This window comes from Schistocerca americana, chromosome 5 (assembly GCF_021461395.2).
Source record: "Schistocerca americana isolate TAMUIC-IGC-003095 chromosome 5, iqSchAmer2.1, whole genome shotgun sequence".
Taxonomy (NCBI): Eukaryota; Metazoa; Arthropoda; class Insecta; order Orthoptera; family Acrididae; genus Schistocerca; species Schistocerca americana.
Window position 1 is genome coordinate 503974234 of NC_060123.1, and position 18302 is coordinate 503992535.

The 18302-nt window shown below is 46.5% G+C and overlaps 1 protein-coding gene across 1 annotated transcript in view; it reads left to right on the forward strand.

Annotated features, from left to right (window-relative positions):
• LOC124616474 (protein dead ringer) overlaps positions 1-18302 on the forward strand; it is a 471664-nt gene that overhangs the window by 409737 nt on the left and 43625 nt on the right. The window contains exon 4 of the mRNA XM_047144783.1: positions 4581-4764. Within this exon, the coding sequence (XP_047000739.1) occupies positions 4581-4764 (184 nt within the window). The remainder of the gene's footprint in view (positions 1-4580; positions 4765-18302) is intronic.

The window sequence follows — 18302 nt, forward strand, 5'->3', positions numbered from 1 at the left end:
AATACGGCCTCTAACAACTGAAGAGCGTAATACGGCCTCCACCAGTTTAAATAACCCTCATAGGAAAAAATGACATCAGGGAAAAATATTTGTTTTTATGTCCCCTACAACCTCCCAGAGTTTGTCGGTTTAAATACTTCTCACCCTGTATACTTGCAACTGTAGCGATGTGTCAAATGGCATGTCTACATCTACATCTACATTGATACTCAACGGTGTGTGGCGGAGGGCACTTTACGTGCCACTGTCATTACCTCCCTTTCCTGTTCCAGTCGCGTATGGTTCGCGGGAAGAACGACTGTCTGAAAGCCTCCGTGCGCGCTCTAATCTCTCTAATTTTACATTCGTGATCTCCTCGGGAGGTATAAGTAGGGGGAAGCAATATATTCGATACCTCATCCAGAAACGCACCCTCTCGAAACCTGGCGAGCAAGCTACACCGCGATGCAGAGCGCCTCTCTTGCAGAGTCTGCCACTTGAGTTTATTAAACATCTCCGTAACGCTATCACGGTTACCAAATAGCCCTGTGACGAAACGCGCCGCTCTTCTTTGGATCTTCTCTATCTCCTCCGTCAGACCGATCTGGTACGGATCCCACACTGATGAGCAATACTCAAGTATAGGTCGAACGAGTGTTTTGTAAGCCACCTCCTTTGTTGATGGACTACATTTTCTAAGCACTCTCCCAATGAATCTCAACCTGGTACCCGCCTTACCAACAATTAATTTTATATGATCATTCCACTTCAAATCGTTCCGCACGCATACTCCCAGATATTTTACAGAAGTAACTGCTACCAGTGTTTGTTCCGCTATCATATAATCATACAATAAAGGATTCTTCTTTCTATGTATTCGCAATACATTACATTTGTCACATGAGTAATGGGGGGGGAAAAAAGCTAAATCAGTATGGTACGCTTCTCGTATACATATTGTGTTGTTAATAAATGGGTTCTAAGAGTAGGCAGCACAAAAAGTGAAAATTTTGTATCCTGATATCTACTGAGTTTCAGGCCGGAGCTGTAAGTTTTACAAGTAGATGTAACCGACGTATCTTTCACAGCCGCTGTGTATAGTCCTTTTAATGGTGCGTCGGCGGCGCGCGCCGTTTGAAGGATGTGTGCCGAGCACACGCCTGACGTTTCAATCGGACGAGCCGCGCTGCAGGGTGACTAATGGCGGAGCGCGATGCCCTGGCGGGACTCGTAGCCGCCCCCGCAGGGCGTGATCGGCGCCGGGGCACACTCATCTTCGTATTTAGCTTACGGTACCCGCCGTTAGAGCTGGCAGTGGCACCTTTATCGAGGCTAGGGGCTTTGGGGAATCCGCCGATATGCGTCAGCCTGCTTAGAGGTACTTCGCTAATGGCGCGTATAGCGCACCGTGGCGCGATGTGACACGGAGGCGTGCTTGGCTGTGCCAACAGACGTCGCTTATCATCAATGTGAGAGCGTACTTTTTTTTAACGAGACCTGTTACAAAGTCCCATCCATTAGTGTAGTACAGTCATCGTCATAATCATTTTAAAAAAAATGGTTCAAATGGCTCTGAGCACTATGGGACTTAACTTCTGAGGTCACCAGTCCCCTAAAACTTAGAACTACTTAAACCTAACTAACCTAAGGACATCACACACATCCATTCCCGACGCAGGATTCGTACCAGAGACCGTAGCGGTCGCGTGGCTCCAGACTGAAGCGCCTAGAACCGCTCGGCCACACCGAATGATTTAACAGTTCAAGTTTCCTAGTTGCTGTGTACAAGCCTCCTCTTACTGCAACCTCCGTACAGCGTGTTCTTCGTCTTCCTACGATGTTTGTTGTATTGCACTAAATCAAGCAATGAGAATAATTAGCGGTACGACTAAATCAACACCACTGTCATGACTGCCTGTGTTATGTAGCATAATATTACACCACCATCAATCAGACAAGATGCAGCAGCTGCAAGAGAGTTCGTAAAATGTACTACTCTTCGGGAATTGCTTCTGTATAATCAGCAACAGATTACACCTAGCGTCTTACAAAAATCCAGAAAACCACTCTGGCCAACGGGAGATGCGCGTCCTGTATGTGACACGTGCCGAGAATGGAAAGAGAATTGACAGTAGTTCACTCCAGCAAATTCGCGCCTTATTGCTGATCCTACTAAATGTGTCAGTGCATTTGGTCTTCTCAGGAAACTGTGGACAGCTATGAATCGATTCCATGAAGGACATGGAAGGTCTGGTGCATGTTTGTATGAATGGGGATTCAAAGATGCACCGGCGTGCGACCGTGGGGTTGCTGTGCAAACTAAGCAGTACCTGATCGAAGATCTTTTGTTACGAAAGTTGGCTGTTGGACTCGAACGACATTTGGTAACGCCAGGATCTGTGGACTCTTAAAGAGATAGGTATTCAGTGTGTGTGTGTGTGTGTGTGTGTGTGTGTGTCTGTCTGTCTGTCTGTCTGTCTGTCTGTGTGTGTGTGTGTGTGTGTGTGTGTGTGTGTTGGTTTATGTTATGTGTTTTATGCATATGCAATCATTTATATATGAAGTCCTTAAATAAGAATGTAAAATGACAATGTAAGCCATACGAACAATAATAATTCGTCTTCCTACCACCTGTTGCCTTCAGCTTCTCTCTTCTGGTTTGCTCGAGCTATCCTCGTTGTCTCCATTCTTAATTTGTGCCCAAATCACTTGACTCTAAATATTCTGACACGCTACGATAGTGCTGTCTTAGTCAAGACCATCTCACTCACTCCTTCCTTTCGAAATTTGTCCAGTGTCGTCTTCTGTGCTGTTGAACTTAACAAGCTCATCTCTGACATCTATAGCCGCGGTGAGTTACGACTAGTAGCACTTATCACCAATCATTTTACTTTTTTGGCACCCTGAGATCTCTCAGACGCAGTCTAGCATGTCGTACGGCACGTGGCCAAACGTGTCACATCAGACTGTTTAATGCAATCTATGTAACGTCATGAATGTGTGAGAGCAAGCTAAAGTAGCCATACCATATAACTGCTTTCCTCCAGATCCTCTCGACGGAGACCCTACAGAATCCGAATTCACTATACACTATAGTGTAGTGACGCTCGAGCCGGCCGCGGTGGCGGAACGGTTCTAGACGCTTCAGTCCGGAACAGCGCGACTGCTTCGGTCGCGGGTTCGAATCCTGCCTCGGGCATGGATGTTTGTGATGTCCTTAGGTTAGTTAGGTTTAAGTAGTTCTAAGTTCTAGAGGACTGATGAACTCAGATGTTAAGTCCCGTAGTGCTCAAAGCCATTTTTGTAGTGACGCTCGATTCTTAAATACTGTAAATTGCTCTAATATGCAGATGGTCGAAGAAATATTAACCGTTTTTTGACCGGGTAGGGTAAGAGAGATTACAGCGAGAAAAATAGGCCACATGCCAGCACCAAGTTCCATCATTTCGATTTATTTCATACTCATTCCAAACAAGGTCTACTTCAGATGATTGTTAAATCAACTGTGTATGCTATTTTCCATGCCGCGGATTTATCTTCTTGGGTGTAATACTGCCAGTTACAAAGAGGGAAGTGTAAAAAATTGATTCGATAAGCGTGGGGGCTTTTTTGATATCTTCGTCGTAAATTACGGGCAAATAGAATCGTCTACACTCGCGAGATTCTGATGTTAAGTCTGACTGTCGTTTATTGTGTTAGCGGGACGAAATTCTCTTCAGGAATATCTCGTACTATCTGAGAGGGACGCAAACATCACAATGCGCTGTTCAGTCAGCCATACAGTCGTCTGCACACATGGCAGCTCAACATGCAAGCCGCCGAAGTGATGGCGAGTAGAAATATTTGTAATGGGCTGTGAGCCACACGGAAAGAAAAACAATAATGAAATCCAAGGGTCATCAATTCAGGGACCGACAAGTTTGAACATTCCGACAGAAGTTTTCCAAACTTCACACGTTTTCAGCTTGAGTTAGTAGGCGCCGCAGACGTCAGCGAAATCCTTTGTAATATTGATAAATTTAAATATTTCGCTAAATATTTTTCGAGGCCAGTTCCACTGTCAGCAGTAAATTAAACCCTCGCTTCTTTTAGGCCTAAGAAATTAACAACAGGGACCACAAAACTCGCAGCCTTCTGCGTGAATGAGTCGAGAAACGATCTTGTCAGCCTTTCCAAGGATTCCCGTTGCAACTGCTCAGTTACAGTGTCACAACAATGTGTCGGTAGACAACTTTCTCAAAATCATGATCCTGACAAAGTTTCGAGAACATTTCTTATATTGATTAATGTAAATTGGTGATGATATCGAACACCTGTTGTGATGTACGAAAAGGGACGCCGTTACTTTTCGGTTGTATACAGGGTGGACCATTGATCGTGACCGGGCCAAATTTCTTACGAAATAAGCGTCAAACGAAAAAACTACAAAGAACGAAACTAGTCTAGCTTGAAGGGGGGAAACCAGATGGCAGTATATGTCGCGACAACATTGCTTTTTTTGGACATTAGATACCAAATGGCAACTAATTTAAATCAGCCTATAGATATATCTCTTACGCGAATGAGACCCATTAATTAACTATAACTGCTTCTGTCAACAGGGACGCCGATCAACCGGCTGCCCATCATGGCCAAATCTGTGCTGGACCTGTTCGAGCTGTACAACTTGGTGATCGCGCGCGGCGGCCTGGTCGACGTCATCAATAAGAAGCTGTGGCAGGAGATCATCAAGGGGCTGTCGCTGCCTTCGTCCATTACGTCGGCCGCCTTCACGCTCCGCACACAGTAAGTGCCCGCTAGGGGCTTTCAGTTCTCTCTGGACACCAACTCCAACTCGGCGCAAAGCACGTCGTCGTTTAGATTCAGTAGGCCAATCAAATTCGTTTTATTGGTTCTCACTTTTCCTTGCCATGTGATTATCATCCAAATGAAAACCTCAGATTTGTAATAATAATCCAGCCCGCCCGGTTAGCCGTGCGGTCCAGCGCACTGCTTTCCGGGCGGGAAGGCGTGCCGGTCCCTGGCGGATTAGTCTCGAGGTCCGGTGTGCCGGCCAGTGTGTGGATGGTTTTTAAGGCGGTTATAAGATCTACGGTCACATAGTTTTTAAAAAAAATTAAAGCTTCTAAGCCAATGGAATCAAAACATACGGCCATTTGTGTCACGTACTTTGATACTCCCAAACTCACTCATCAGAACTTACAGCGGAACCACGAGTATTTTTATATAATTAAGTTTGTACAGAACCCTCCGAACGTGAGTCCTACACGCACTTGTCCAGTTTTTTGAGTTGCTGATACGCTTCACTGCTGAACTTAAAATAATCACGTATTACGTCTTCATAGGTAGTGAAATGTGCGTGCAAGTACATTTCGAAACCTACCATAGCGCATCAAAAATACTGATCAGGGAAATTAGCACAGCACACGGTACACTCATCGTGTAATTATGTAATTGGAAAGTTGCGAAAAACAGATATTAAGAAAAACGACTGGCTATAATTTAGTCTTCTATTCGTTTGCAAAGAAGAATTTTGCAGACAAAGGAAGTAAAAATTGGTTTTAGCGACTGAAGAAACGACAGTAGAAATGAAAAGTAAGATTTAGTATGTGACTGTAGGCTTTCCCGGTGTAAACTGTTGATGAAGGTTTCTCGGGTCTCCAGCCGGGTGGTAGCGTTGATATCTCGCGACGTTTTGGGAAGTGTCATTCCACCCATCTTCTGGCGAAGCGTCGAGAGATATCAACTCTACCACCCGGCTGGTGACCCGAGAAACCTTCATCAACAAGATTTATTATTTTTCCAAAGCGTTGGTCACCCCAAAGAGGTTATCGACATCGAAACGAACCCGAGCAAGGTGGCGTTGTGACACGACAGTATCTCCGTGTTGCGCAGTACGGCAGAACATACCGTCACCCGCCCCTCGAGACTTCCAGGGATTGGAAAAAAATGGAAACGCTGTGAGAAATACTTGCTTCAATATAAACACAGATGCTAGCAAAGCCTGCAAGTGGCGCTGTTGTATTTGACCGCGAACGACACTTGTGTAATGTCCTCAATACCTTGCAAGCGTCAGTCGTGGTCGGTAAAGTATCGTGTGTAGTGCATTATATCGAGGTTACACACTGTTTCCAAATTCTGACCTAGTTTACGTCCCGAGAGTGAATCACGGTGGTGCTTCGTCAACGATATCGTCAGCCATATCATGGTATTCCATGGGACCCATCGTTACTCTGCAAGCTCGCACTGCTGCCAAGCATTACGTGACCGTTTTGGCTGATGACGTCCATCCCATGGTACAGTGTACATTCCCCAGTGATGATGCTGTGTTCCAAGACGACACGGCCCCTGATCACAGAGGACTGTTTTTGTGAACACACCCCCTTGCCACCACAGTCACCAGACCTGAATTTTACGGAGCCTTTCTAATCCATTTTGGAGAGAAGCGGCCGTGAACGCTATCCACTTCCATCATCGTTAACTGGCCTTTTCTTTACTTTGCAGTAAAAATGGCATGAGATTGTCTTCAAAACAATGCATTACCTGTATTAACCCATTCCGAAACGGCTGGAAGCTGCTTTGAATGCTGTTTTATACCCGGTAATGTGCTGTGTTTGTAGTTTTTCCATATTTTTGTTCATCCCTGTACCTGGAATGTTGCGAAAAAAAACATGTAGAGAAAAGCGACTGGCTAAAACTTAAACGCTTTCTATTTATTCGCTAAGATTAACATTACACACAAAGGAAGTGACAATTGATTTTAGCGACTGGGGAAACGACAGCAGAAATTTTTAAAAAAATGAAATTTTGTATTTTTCTTCCAGAGTCGGTTACCCTCTACAGGCTATCAGGGTTAACATGAGACAGCGCGAGGTTGCGCCTTGGTAGTATTCCAGAGTACAGCGGTTCAGATGCCCGCCAGGCCATCCAGACGTGATTTCCATCAGTCGCCTAAGGCGAAAGCCTGTATGATTCCTTCGAAAGGTCCCGGCTAATTTCCTTCTCTGTCCTTTCCCGATCCGAGTTTGTGCCCCGTCTCTAATGACCTAGTTGTCGATGGAACTTAATCTTCCTTCAAAATGAAATCAGGTTAAAGAGACAACGCAATTTCTGGAGCACTATATCTGTCTCGTGGCTTCCGCAATTGCTTAACTGGTGGTTTAAAACGTAAAATTTAGGTCTCTGGTCTCCTCTGTCATCCTCGATTACGGGGGAATAAAAGATGCCGCTCCACATCTCATATGCGTAACTGACAGTTTTAGTAGTGTAATTTGGGGAGGGAATGTAGGAAACGTATTGTTCCTATAAAATACTTGACAACAGAATGTGAGGACTTTCGGAGAGCAACCCCGATTACAAGTAACGCCCGACATCTGCGTCTGTTGGGAACTAAACGAAGCACGTAACACAGTTGATCGCTGGGAGCGCTGCCTGGAGGTCCCGACGTCTTTTACGGCGCATCCTCCATTGGGCGCTCTCCCATTATACATACTCGGCCTAACGAAGCCGGTGGGGCATTACTACCGCTTCCCGAAATGAATTGCTATTATTAAATATTTCGCTATGAGCGCACAGGGCGCTCCGCGCTGGCATCTCCGTCCGCTAACGAGTTGGCAGGAGCGTTCGCCGGATGGGATGACCTTATAGAGACCTCCGCCAAAAGCCGTACGATGACAATCCGCCTTGTTATTGGGGAGCGAGCCATTCTGATTGCGCGGGAGATGAGGACGCGGAGGAGGCGGGGAGGGGAACCAATTTATATACCGGACACTAAAAGTCACGGGAGCCCTGATTTATAGTGGAACCGCTATAAAAATGCTTCGGAATGGAAGCTATCAGGGTAGGCGCGGCCTCGCCCGGACGCTGAGTAGCCATTAGCCTGCAGGCGGTTTGCCTCTCCGCCGCTGACATTATTCTAGCGCAGAAAAAAAAGGAGGCAGGAGGGGGGAGTAATAATAATAAGAAGAAGAAGAAAAATCTGCAAAGCACGTAGGGAAAGTTGGCGTGGGCGAGGTTCCAGCTGCTAGCCACCAACGCGGGCATCTACAGGTGGTCGAAACGGCGATTGTGTTCCCTCCGGTTTGTAGCGACGCCGAGCAGGACTGGTCGTAAGCGCATTGTCTCCCTGTCGGCCGGCGGACCCCCTCCGCCCAGCGCCTGTCGTTCTTTATTGGCCGTACAACGTGTTTATGATCGACGGCCCGGGCAGCCCGTATCGCGTGCACTATAAATAATATCGCGGCCGGCGACTGAGTTCCGCGCCCTTTCGCCCACGGCGGTGGGAAGCGTACGGCCTGGGCTGCAGTACGGACGAATCATTTGCCTGACGCGAGTGTCGTGCCACTCCAGAGAACTTGCGTCTCACGACATCGATATTTATCGCCGTTTAACGCACGTTTCGCGCGCCGCAGCCATCACTCGAGCTTCCTCGGAGCTATCGCAGCAGTCAGGTAATGACACCACCTTCAGCAGGAAGTGGTGGTATGCAAGTGGGCACTACAGATTATTTTCCTGAAATCTTCCATAAAGGCTGCTTGAGGATCTGAATGGCATCAAATGGAATTGATGAGTCATTCTCCTGACCCTGTACTGTTTTCCAATATCTGTTCTTTCTTTTTCTCCTACACAAGTCATTATATACTTCATCATTCGCTTCCTGACTGAGTAGACTCATTGGGCACTTTCGGTGCAGTGGGCTCATTGGGCACAGTGGGCTCATTGGGCACAGCAGACACTTTGGGCACAGCAGACACTTTGGGCACAGCAGACACTTTGGGCACAGCAGACACTTTGGGTGCAGCGGACACTTTGGGTGCAGCAGCGGGGCACTTTGGGTGCAGTAGTCACTTTAGACATGTTGGGTGTAGTGAACATTCTGAGTACAGGTGGGCAAGTTGGTCGCAATGGTTAGACTGGACATTAAGATAGTGCATACAAGCCTCCACTTTAGAACTCTTCTCCATCACTGGGTTTTATTACTTGGCAAAAGAAACTCTCCCACAGTGGAAACTAATTTAGTCACGATAGTAGGTACTGCTATGTTCGAGTTCAAAGTGTTGCACATTGTTACCTTCCAGAGCAAGACGAAAACTGATCCCGAGAAATTTCTTCGTGGTAACTCACTCACTGTTGACCCCATTAAATTTATTAATGATAAAAAGGAGAAAGGAGTGATGTTGCTGCCAGAAAAAAGTGAAGAAATATACAACACGATGCTGAGCTGAGTGGGATTCACATACCTGCCCCAAAAAGGAGGAAACAAAGTATCCCATCGACCATATGGATAAATGTGTTACCAGCGAGCAATTTCTGCGATATTATGAACAGTAGTGAAATATTAACTTTGTGAAAGTTTGCAGCTTTTATCGCAAGGAAGAGGACTTAAGGACTGCCAAGGAAACTCCTAGAATCACTGTTCTGCCTATAGTATGTGGTTAAAAAATACTGGAGTAAATGAATCACCATTTGGAAACGCGACTAAACAGTTTCTGAAATACCGTAATACATTAGATTTTTTCGAAAAAAACAAAGCATTGCAATTAAATAGGTCAGTGGTTTACACAGGCGATATGTGGATTTTTACATATTTCATTGTGAATAAATGTCTAGTGTGAGAAAAGTATTGTCGAAGTACTGTGCCGGTTAGTATTAAATTGTAAGCAAGGAACTGACATACAAAGATGTAATGTGTGAGTGCACCACTTGTAAGAGTAAAGGAGTGTGCGTTGTTTACTTCCTCCCTTCACTGTTTACCGGGCGTAAATGCTATGATGCTGCTACCCTGGCGAGGTCATCAGTACACTTTGTCGGGTAATACACACAAATGTTTCAAAAAATTATGACCACCTGCTTAACAGTCTTTTAGTCACCATTCGAACGCAGTACAGCAAAGACTGTGTGTGGCTTGGATTCGGCAAATCCACGTTCGTGATCTCCTCGGGTGGTATAAGTAGGGGGAAGCAATATATTCGATACCTCGTCCAGAAACGCACCCTCTCGAAACCTGGCGAGCTAGCTACACCGCGATGCAGAGCGCCTCTCTTGCAGAGTCTGCCACTTGAGTTTGCTAAACATCTCCGTAACGCTATCACGCTTACCAAATAATCCTGTGATGAAACGCACCGCTCTTCTTTGGATCTTCTCTATCTCCTCTGTCAACCCGACCTGGTACGGATCCCACACTGATGAGCAATACTCAAATATAGGTCGAACGAGTGTTTTGTAAGCCGCCTCCTTTGTTAATGGACTACATTTTCTAAGGACTCTCCCAATGAATCTCAACCTGGTACCCGCCTTACCAACAATTAATTTTATATGATCATTCCACTTCAAATCGTTCCGTACACATACTTCCAGATATTTTACACAAGTAACTGCTACCAGTGTTTGTTCCGCTATTATATAATCATACGATAAAGGATCCTTCTTTCTATGTATTCGCAAGACATTACATTTGTCTATGTTAAGGGTCAGTTGCCACTCCCTGCACCAAGTGCCTATCCGCTGCAGATCTTCCTGCATTTCGCAGCAATTGTCTAGTGCTGCAACTTCTCTGTATACTACAGCATCATCCGCGAAAAGCCGCATGGAACCTCCGACACTGTCTACTATGTCATTTATATATATTGTGAAAAGCAATGGTCCTATAACACTCCCCTACGGCACGCCAGAGCCTATTTTGTCTGTAGACGTCTCTCCATTGAGAACAACAAGCTGTGTCCTGTTTGCTATAAACTCTTCAATCCAGCCACACAGCTGCTTTGATATTCCGTAGGCTCTTACTTTGTTTATCACGCGACAGTGCGGAACGGTATTGGGCCGTGTCATTGTAAATTACTAAAGAAACTAATTGCCGACGTTTCGACCGACTTGCTGCGGTCTTCCTCAGGGTGGTTGACTGCTGTATACTGGTGAATGTCTTCCTTCACATTCTGTCAATTTGAGATGTCATTGGACAAATTTGAGGAGAGGTGGTGGTTGTATGGTGCGCTATTGTCTGTGCTGCTCTGGTGACTGATTGGAAGGCAACTGTAACAGGTGAGTAGTAGAAGTAGCCCATCGGCTGGCTGTTGTCTGTGCAGCTGTGGTAAGTAATTCGTAAGCAGTCTGTCATTGGTGATCGGATGGCGATAGCAAATCGGCAGCTAGTATCCAGGGGATGGCGTCTTCCTGCAGCGAGGTGGTACGGCCGCACGGTAGTTCTCGTGAGACCGCTGTTTGTACTGTTAGGCCCGGATCAAACGGTGCTGCTGGTTGGCGAACACACGCGGTCCGCCGGGCTGGAATTGCTGGCAGCCAGGCCGCAGGTAACTTGTAGCCATCCTCCCTATTCGTGTTGTTAGGCGTTTAATTACTTCAGTTGCTGCATTAAAATAATTAAACGCGCTTACAACACGGCTCCAAGTTAACTACAGGCTGGTTGCAGACAGCGAGTGTTCGCCAGCCAACATCAGCTCTTGACCTGCATTTCACAGCATAAACAGCGGCCTCATAATAGCCGTGGGGCCTTAACGCCTCGATGCAGGAAAACGTCATCCCCTGGATACAAGCTGCCGATTTGCTATTGCCTACCTATCAACAATGAAAGACTGCCTACCAATCACCTCACGAGAGTACCACTGGCAACAGCCAGTCGACACGCTACTTTCTACCAGTCATCTGCTAGATGTTGCCTTCTAATCAGCCAACAGGGCAGCGCAGGCAAGAGCGTACCGTACAGTCGCCACCTCTTCTCAAATTGTCCAATACATCCCAGATACGTGTCAAAAAAAAGGTTCAAATGTGTGCGAAATCTTATGGGACTTAACTGCTAAGGTCATCAGTCCCTAAGCTTACACACTACTTAACCTAAATTACCCTAAGGACAAACACACACACCCATGCCGAAGGGAGGACTTGAACCTCCGCCGGGACGACCCGCACAGTCCGTGATTGCAACGCCTTAGACCGCTCGGCTAATCCCGCGCGGCCCAGATACGTGTCGTCTGTAGCTGTCAGGGCCGGCCGGGGTGGCCGAGCGGTTCTAGGCGCTACAGTCTGGAACCGCGCGACCGCTACGGTCGCAGGTTCGAATCCTGCCTCGGGCATGGATGTGTGTGATGACCTAAGGTTAGTTAGGTTTAAGTAGTTCTAAGTTCTAGGGGACTGATGACCACAGCAGTTAAGTCCCATAGTGCTCAGAGCCATTTGAACCATTTTTTGGCAGTATATAAAGGAAGATATTCACCAGTATACAACAGTGAACCCCCCTGAAGAGGACCGCAACAAGTTGGTCGAAACGTCGACAATTAGTTGCTTTGCTAGTTTACAATGACGCGGCCCAATACCCAAAATTATTTTATTCAAAGTGACACCTGCGTAGAAGTCTACGAACTTAGTGTCTGAACCGATCAGCGTATGCGCAATCGTTACTTTTTCATATTTTAGTTTAGATCTGTGCACAGATCTGCGAGCAGATGCCGGACTCCTCGGGTAAAAGCGGTAAGGCAAATGCCACACACTCCGAGCAACGGCCCGTAGCGCCATCGCAAGCTGCCTGCAAGCGTACTGTTTCCCGCGCAACGCAGGAGACATCGCTCGTGTCGTGCGTGCGACACCTTGTAGTGGATGAAATGGGCAAACAGGAAGTAACGACATTAAAAGGGATACCGAAAAAGCAATGTGTTTTATTGCAGTAAAAGCGCGGGAGCTCGGCGGGCGGATTAGCAGCTGGCCGTGCGGCAGGGCAGGTGCGGCTAACGAGACGGGCCCGCGGGCGCCGCAACGCGCAGAGTTATTTCAGTCTGTTTGTGGCCGCCGCGCCCCGCCGCTCGATCTCGGCGGTCCGTCGCTCGCATCTGACAGCGACAGCACCGCCGCACGCCACAACATGTCGCTATAAATACAAACTAACAAGTCCGATGATACGCCGTGCTCCCTCCCCTCCCTTCCCCTCCCCCCCCCTTGCCTCTCCTCTCCCTCCCCCTCCCCGCCCCAACGGACAGAGAGCGAGAGCCGTTGGTGTCGAGGGTTCGCCACTGTTCTTGCAAACTGTTAGTGACCGAAACTGACTGTAGCCCCGCCTGTTGCGAGAACTATTTGCGACATACCGATGAAAATAGTTTGTTGTTGTTGCGGTCATCAGTCCCGAGACTGGTCAGATGCAGCTCTCCATGCTACTCTATCCTGTGGAAGCTGCTTCATCTCCCAGTACCTACTGCAACCTACATCCTTCTGAATCTGCTTAGTGTATTCATCTCTTGGTCTCCCTCTACGATTTTTACCCTCCACGCTGCCCTCTAATGCTAAATTGGTGATCCCTTGATGCCTCAGAACATGTCCTACCAACCGATCCCTTCTTCTAGTCAAGTTGTGCCACAAACTCCTCTTCTCCCCAATTCTATTCAATACCTCTTCATTAGTTATGTGATCTACCCATCTAATCTTCAGCATTTTTCTGTAGCACTACATTTCGAAAGCTTCTATTCTCTTCTTGTCCAAACTATTTATCGTCCATGTTTCACTTCCATACATGACTACACTCCACACAAATGCTTTCATAAACGACTTCCTGCCACTTAAATGTATACTCGATGTTAACAAATTTCTCTTCTTCAGAAACGCTTTCCTTGCCATTGCCAGTCTACATTTTATATCCTCTCTACTTCGACCATCATCATTCATTTTGCTCCCCAAATAGCAAAACTCCTTTACTACTTTAAGTGTCTCATTTCCTAATTTAATTCCCTCAGCATCACCCGAGTTAACTCGGCTACTTTCCATTATCCTCGTTATGTTTTTGTTGATGTTCATCTTATATCCTCCTTTCAAGACACTGTCCATTCCGTTCAACTGCTCTTCCAAGTCCTTTGCTGTCTCTGACAGAATTACAATGTCATCGGCGAACCTCAAAGTTTTTATTTCTTCTCCACGGATTTTAATACCTACTCCGAATTTTTCTTTTGTTTCCTTTACTGCTTGCTCAATATACAGATTGAATAACATCGGGGAGAGGCTACAACCCTGTCTCACTCCCTTCCCAACCACTGCTTCCCTTTCATGTCCCTCGACTCTTATAACTGCCATCTGGTTTATGTACAAATTGTAAATAGCCTTTCGCTCCCTGTATTTTACCCCTGCAACCTTCAGAATTTGAAAGAGAGTATTCCAGTCAACATTGTCAAAAGCTTTCTCTAAGTCTACAAATGCTAGAAACGTAGGTTTGCCTTTTCTTAATCTATTTTCTAAGTAATGAAAATAGTAAGTACCGTAAAATACAGGGCGTGGACGAAAATGTGGAAACATCAAAAAGACAACACATTACTACGCCTAATGCGGAGTAGGAAAATCGGTTGGCATCCAGTGATTTTCACCGTAGTCTTGATCGAAAAGTATTGTAACTCTTTACCGTTTTACTCGCATTATGTTCATTTACAGGGGGTGGTCAAGAATACGGATACACCGCATACACGTGCCTAATATGGAGTAAGGAAACAGCTGAAATTTAATGGAGCTTCCAGTGGTCACGGGGTGGACAAATACAGATCCTGTATTGCTTACGAGGGAATCTCATTCCATTCTTCCTGCAGAATAGTGGGAAGTTCAGATAACAATGATGAAGGTGGATTGTAAACATGCGCACTTCTCACCGAATTAGACCAAGAAGGCTCACTAACATTGAGATCTGGTGACTGTGGTGTCCAGGAGGAATACGACAATTCGTCGTGCTCACGAAACTAGTCCTCGACGATGCAAGCTGTGTGAAAAGGAACCTTGTCGTCTTAGAACACACTGCGGAACAAACATTGAACTATGGGATGGATCCGATCAGCCAAAGTGGTCACATAATCGTTGACAGGACTGCGACGTTGAGGGAAAAAATGTTCAAATGTGTGTGAATTCTTAAGGGACCAAACTGCTGAGATCATCGGTCCCTAGACTTACACGCTACTTAAACTAATTTAAACTAACTTATGCTAAGAACAACACACACAGCCATGTCCGAGGGAGGACTCGAACCTCCGGCGGGAGGGGCCGCGCAGAAGTTGACGAGTAACTATGGGAATGGCGCCCATGGAATACCACGATATACCTGCCAAAGTCATTACCGAACTACCGCCATGTTTCATTCTTGCAACGTAAAAGAGACCACAATTTAAAAACGGCGTGAACGAGACTCACCCGACCAAATGACTTTCTTCCTTTGCTCCGTAGTCCAGGTTTTATGGCTTCGACATTGGCATCGCTGATAACTGGCTCTGGATTTCCAGTTCATCTTGAAACTCGCTGCTTCTGGAGCTCCCTTCGTGTTGTTATCTTGCTGAATAGTGTTCGCGAGTGCACCATTCAGTTCTCCAGTGATTTTTCTTAGCTGTTGTCATCTTATTTTTCGTCACTGTCCTCTTCAGTGATCGCCTATCACGATCATTCAATACGCAATTTCGTTTGCGTTGTGACGGATCATGTTTTTCCGCTTGCTCTGTAAGTGGTATAAATCTACAACACAGTGCTTCGTCAAACGCCAAACACTTCAGCTACCTTACTTATGGAAACACCCACCACACGAGTATCAACAATTTACCCACTTCGATTTCATTTGGGTCCAACATAATGCAGTCACTACTACACAGAACATTGTTCCGAACACTTCCAACATATTGGGGCACTTGAACAGGTGACGTTCTTGATCAAATAAAACAGTACAAGCTGCAGGCTTGGGCGTCATCTGCGTTTATGTTCAGACATGCATTTCTCTGTGTTCCCATATTTTTGTCCAATCCCTGTATCTAGGAGTATGCACACGGGGTGACCTTCAGTGGAACGGACGCACAAAACAAATACGATGGTAGGCAAAGCAGGTCCAGTCTGAAATTCATAGGAAGACCCTTAAGGAAATACAATTCATCCACGAAGGAAATGGCCTACAAAACACTTGTTCGAACTATTCCTGAGTATTGCTCATCACTCCGGAACCCTTTCCAGGCTGAATTAAAAGATGAGATAGACAAGATGGAACGAAGAGCGGAATGCTTCGTCCCCGGATCGTGCAGTTGGTGCGAGAGCGTTACGGATATGCTCAACAAGTTCACTGGCAGACATTACACGAAAGGCATTGTACATCGAGGTTTACTATTGAAACTCCGAGAGAGTACGTTGCGGGAAGAGTCGGGCAACATAATACTTCCTCCCACACTGTGATCAAAAGTATCCGGACAGCCCCAAAAACATAAGCTTTTTCATATTAGGTGCATTGTGCTGCCACCTACTGCCAGGTACTCCAAATCAGCGACCTCAGTAGTCATTAGACATCGTGAGAGAGCAGAATGAGGCCTCCCACGAAACTCGCGGACTTCGAACGTGGTCAGGTGATTGGGTATCACTTGTGTCATACGTCTGTACGTGAGATTTCCACACTCCTAAACATCCCTAGGTCCATTGTTTCCGATGTGATAGTGAAGTGGAAACGTGTAGAGACACGTACAGAACAAAAGCGTACAGGCCGACCTCGTCTGTTGACTGACAGAGACCGCCGACAGTTGAATAGGGTCGTAATGTGTAATAGGCAGACATCTATCCAGACCATCACACAAGAATTCCAAACTGCATCAGGATCCACTGCAACTACTATCACAGTTAGGCGGGAGGCGAGGAAATCTGGGTTTCATGGTCGAGCAGTTGCTCATAAGCCACATATTACGCCGCTAAATGCCAAACGACGCCTCGCTTGGTGTAAGGAGCATAAACTGGTGAACATCATCTGCCAGCGTGTGTAGTGCCAACAGCAAAATTCGGAGGCGGTGGTTTTATCGTGTGATCGTTTTGTTCATGGAGGGGGCATGCACTTCTTGTTGTTTTGCGTGACACTATCACAGCACAGACCTCCATTAATGTTTTAAGCACCTTCTTGCTTCCCACTGTTGGAGAGCAATTCGGGGATGGCGATTGCATCTTCCAACATGATCGAGCACCTGTTCATAATGCACGGCCTGTGGCGAAGGTTACACGACAATAACATCCCTGTAATGGTCTGGCCTGCACAGAGTCCTGGCCTCAATCCTACAGAACGCCTTTGGGATGTTTTGGAACGCCGACTTCGTGCCAGGCGTGGCCGCTCCCGTAGGAGATTCGAGTCCTGGATTCATCCGAAAAAATGACGTTTTGCCATTCGTGGACCCAGGTTCGTCGTTGAGTACACCATCTTAGACGCTCCTGTCTGTGATGCAGCGTCAAGGGTAACCGCAACCATGGTCTCCGAGCTTATAGTCCATGCTGCTGCAAACGTCGTCGAACTGTTCGTGGAGATGGTGGTTGTCTTGCAAACGTCCCCATCTGTTGACTCAGGGGTCGAGACGTGGCTGCACGATCCGTTACAGCCATGCGGATAAGATGCCTGTCATCCCGACTGCTAGTGATACGAGGCTGTTGGGATCCAGCACGGCGTTCCGTATTACCCTCCTGAACCCAGCGATTCCCTAATCTGCTAACAGTCATTGGATCTTGACCAACGCGAGCAGCAATTTCGCGATACGATAAACCACAATCGCGATAGGCTACAATCCGACCTTTATCAAAGTCGGAAACGTGATGGTACGCATTTTCCTCCTTACACGAGGCATCACAACAACGTTCCACCAGGCAACGCCGGTCAACTGCTGTTAGTGTATGAGAAATCGGTTGGAAACTTTCCTCATGTCAGCACGTTGTAGGTGTCGCCACCGGCGCCAACCTTGTGTGAATGCTCTGAAAAGTTAATCATTTGGATATCACAGCATCTTCTTCCTGTCGGTTAAATTTCGCGTCTGTAGCACGTCATCTTCGTGGTGTAGCAATTTTAATGGCCAGTAGTGTATATCGGTGCGTCACAAACAGCGTGAGGTAATCGAGTTTTGAATTCGAAGAGCTCGTCCGCACATGGAGTAATGTCTCCTTCATCATGACAATGCCAGAACACACACGAGCGCTGTGTCATCTGCAACAATCCGATGCCTTGGGTTCATTGTGATCGATCGTCGTCCATACCGTCCCGACTTAGCCCCATCCGATTTTCATCTGTTTCCGAAACTTAAAGAACACCTCCGAGGATCTCACTTTGGTAGTGATGAAGCGGTGCAAGCAGAAGTGAGGTTGTGGCTCCAGCAACGAAGTCAGATATTCTACAGTGGTCTCTCGTTGGAAGAAACATGTTCGTCGTCAGTGTGAATATGTTGAGAAATAAAAATGTTGGATGTTAATAAAGTCTGTTTTATTTAAAAATCTTTAAGAGTTTTCACATAAAATATTCAGAGAATGCTTTTCAGCACGTGCTCGTAATATCGCAACCGATAAGAGGTTGAAAAAGCTCTCCC